Consider the following 1,218-nt stretch of genomic DNA (forward strand, 5'->3'; position numbering starts at 1 on the left):
CTAGATGTGGAAATCACCACTTGGATCATTATTTTTGTGAAATATCTGCAATGGTGAAGATTGCATGTGTGGACACCACAGCCATGGAGGAAACTATATTTGCATTGTGTTTTTTTATTTTCTTTACCCCACTTCTTCTTATACTTGTTTCATATGGTTTCATTGCTATAGCTGTACTCAAGATCAAGTCTGCAGCAGGAAGACAAAAAGCATTTGGGACCTGTTCCTCACATCTCATTGTGGTATCCATCTTTTATGGAACTGTTATTTACATGTACATACAGCCAGGAAACAGTCCAAGTCAGCATGAGGGCAAACTTCTCAGTATCTTTTATTCCATTGTTACTCCTAGCTTGAACCCATTGATTTATACACTAAGGAATAAGGAGTTTAAGGGTGCCATAAAGAGGCTGATTGGAAAATAAAAAGGTTCATGAGACACAACAGGATGGCAACATCTTATCGTAAGAAATTTCCAATAAAGAAATTATCTCTGTCTAGTCTTTAAATTGTGATAGCTACTATGCATGAACAGTGATCAACTTATTTTAATAGGAATAATCATCTGAAAAATAAAGTACATGAAATTTTCCTTATATTTTAGCATCGATGTCCTCCTTTGCCAAGAGCTAATTCTTAAAAGAACTAAAAATGTCTTTAGAGTCATTAATTAGTATCTTCACATTCTTTCTTTCATGAGAAAGACACACTTCCAACTCTCTTTGGAAGGGATCTAAACTTTCTCTTTGTTCTTCCTAAATAAAATCTCTCTTTCTTACCCTGAAAATAAATAAATGTCAATAATCTTTGACAATTCATCTACAGCTGTGGCAAGAAAGCAGGTTCCATAAAGTCTAAGGGTTATGTTAACAGGAGGCAGGAGGCATTCTACAAAGGTTGAGTTTAAATTATGATTTATTAAATATGTTTACACTACCATGATGCTCTAATAAGAATGCATAAATTAATGTGCTAACTATAAATTTTTACTATGATTCAACAATGTCCCTACTAAGGCATTTTTGTGCAAACCCAAATAATCTTGCCTTCCCTACTTACTTTAAAAAAAAAAGAACACTGGCTCGGTGCCTTTAGCTCAACCGGCTAAGGCGCCAGCCACGTACACCTAAGGTGGCGGGTTCGAATCCTCAGCCCGGACCAGCCAAACAACGACGGCTGCAACCAAAAAAAAAATAGCCGGGCGTTGTGGCAGGCGCC

At 36.7% G+C, this 1,218-nt stretch overlaps 1 protein-coding gene across 1 annotated transcript in view; it reads left to right on the forward strand.

The window, feature by feature from the left end:
- The window catches only part of LOC100951103 (olfactory receptor 2W1-like), a 10,664-nt gene extending 10,239 nt beyond the window's left edge, over positions 1–425 (forward strand). The window contains exon 2 of the mRNA XM_003801877.1: positions 5–425. Within this exon, the coding sequence (XP_003801925.1) occupies positions 5–425 (421 nt within the window). The remainder of the gene's footprint in view (positions 1–4) is intronic.
- Positions 426–1,218: the final 793 nt, after the last annotated feature.

Source organism: Otolemur garnettii, unplaced genomic scaffold, assembly GCF_000181295.1.
Source record: "Otolemur garnettii isolate 467f Iridium unplaced genomic scaffold, OtoGar3 scaffold00223, whole genome shotgun sequence".
Taxonomy (NCBI): Eukaryota; Metazoa; Chordata; class Mammalia; order Primates; family Galagidae; genus Otolemur; species Otolemur garnettii.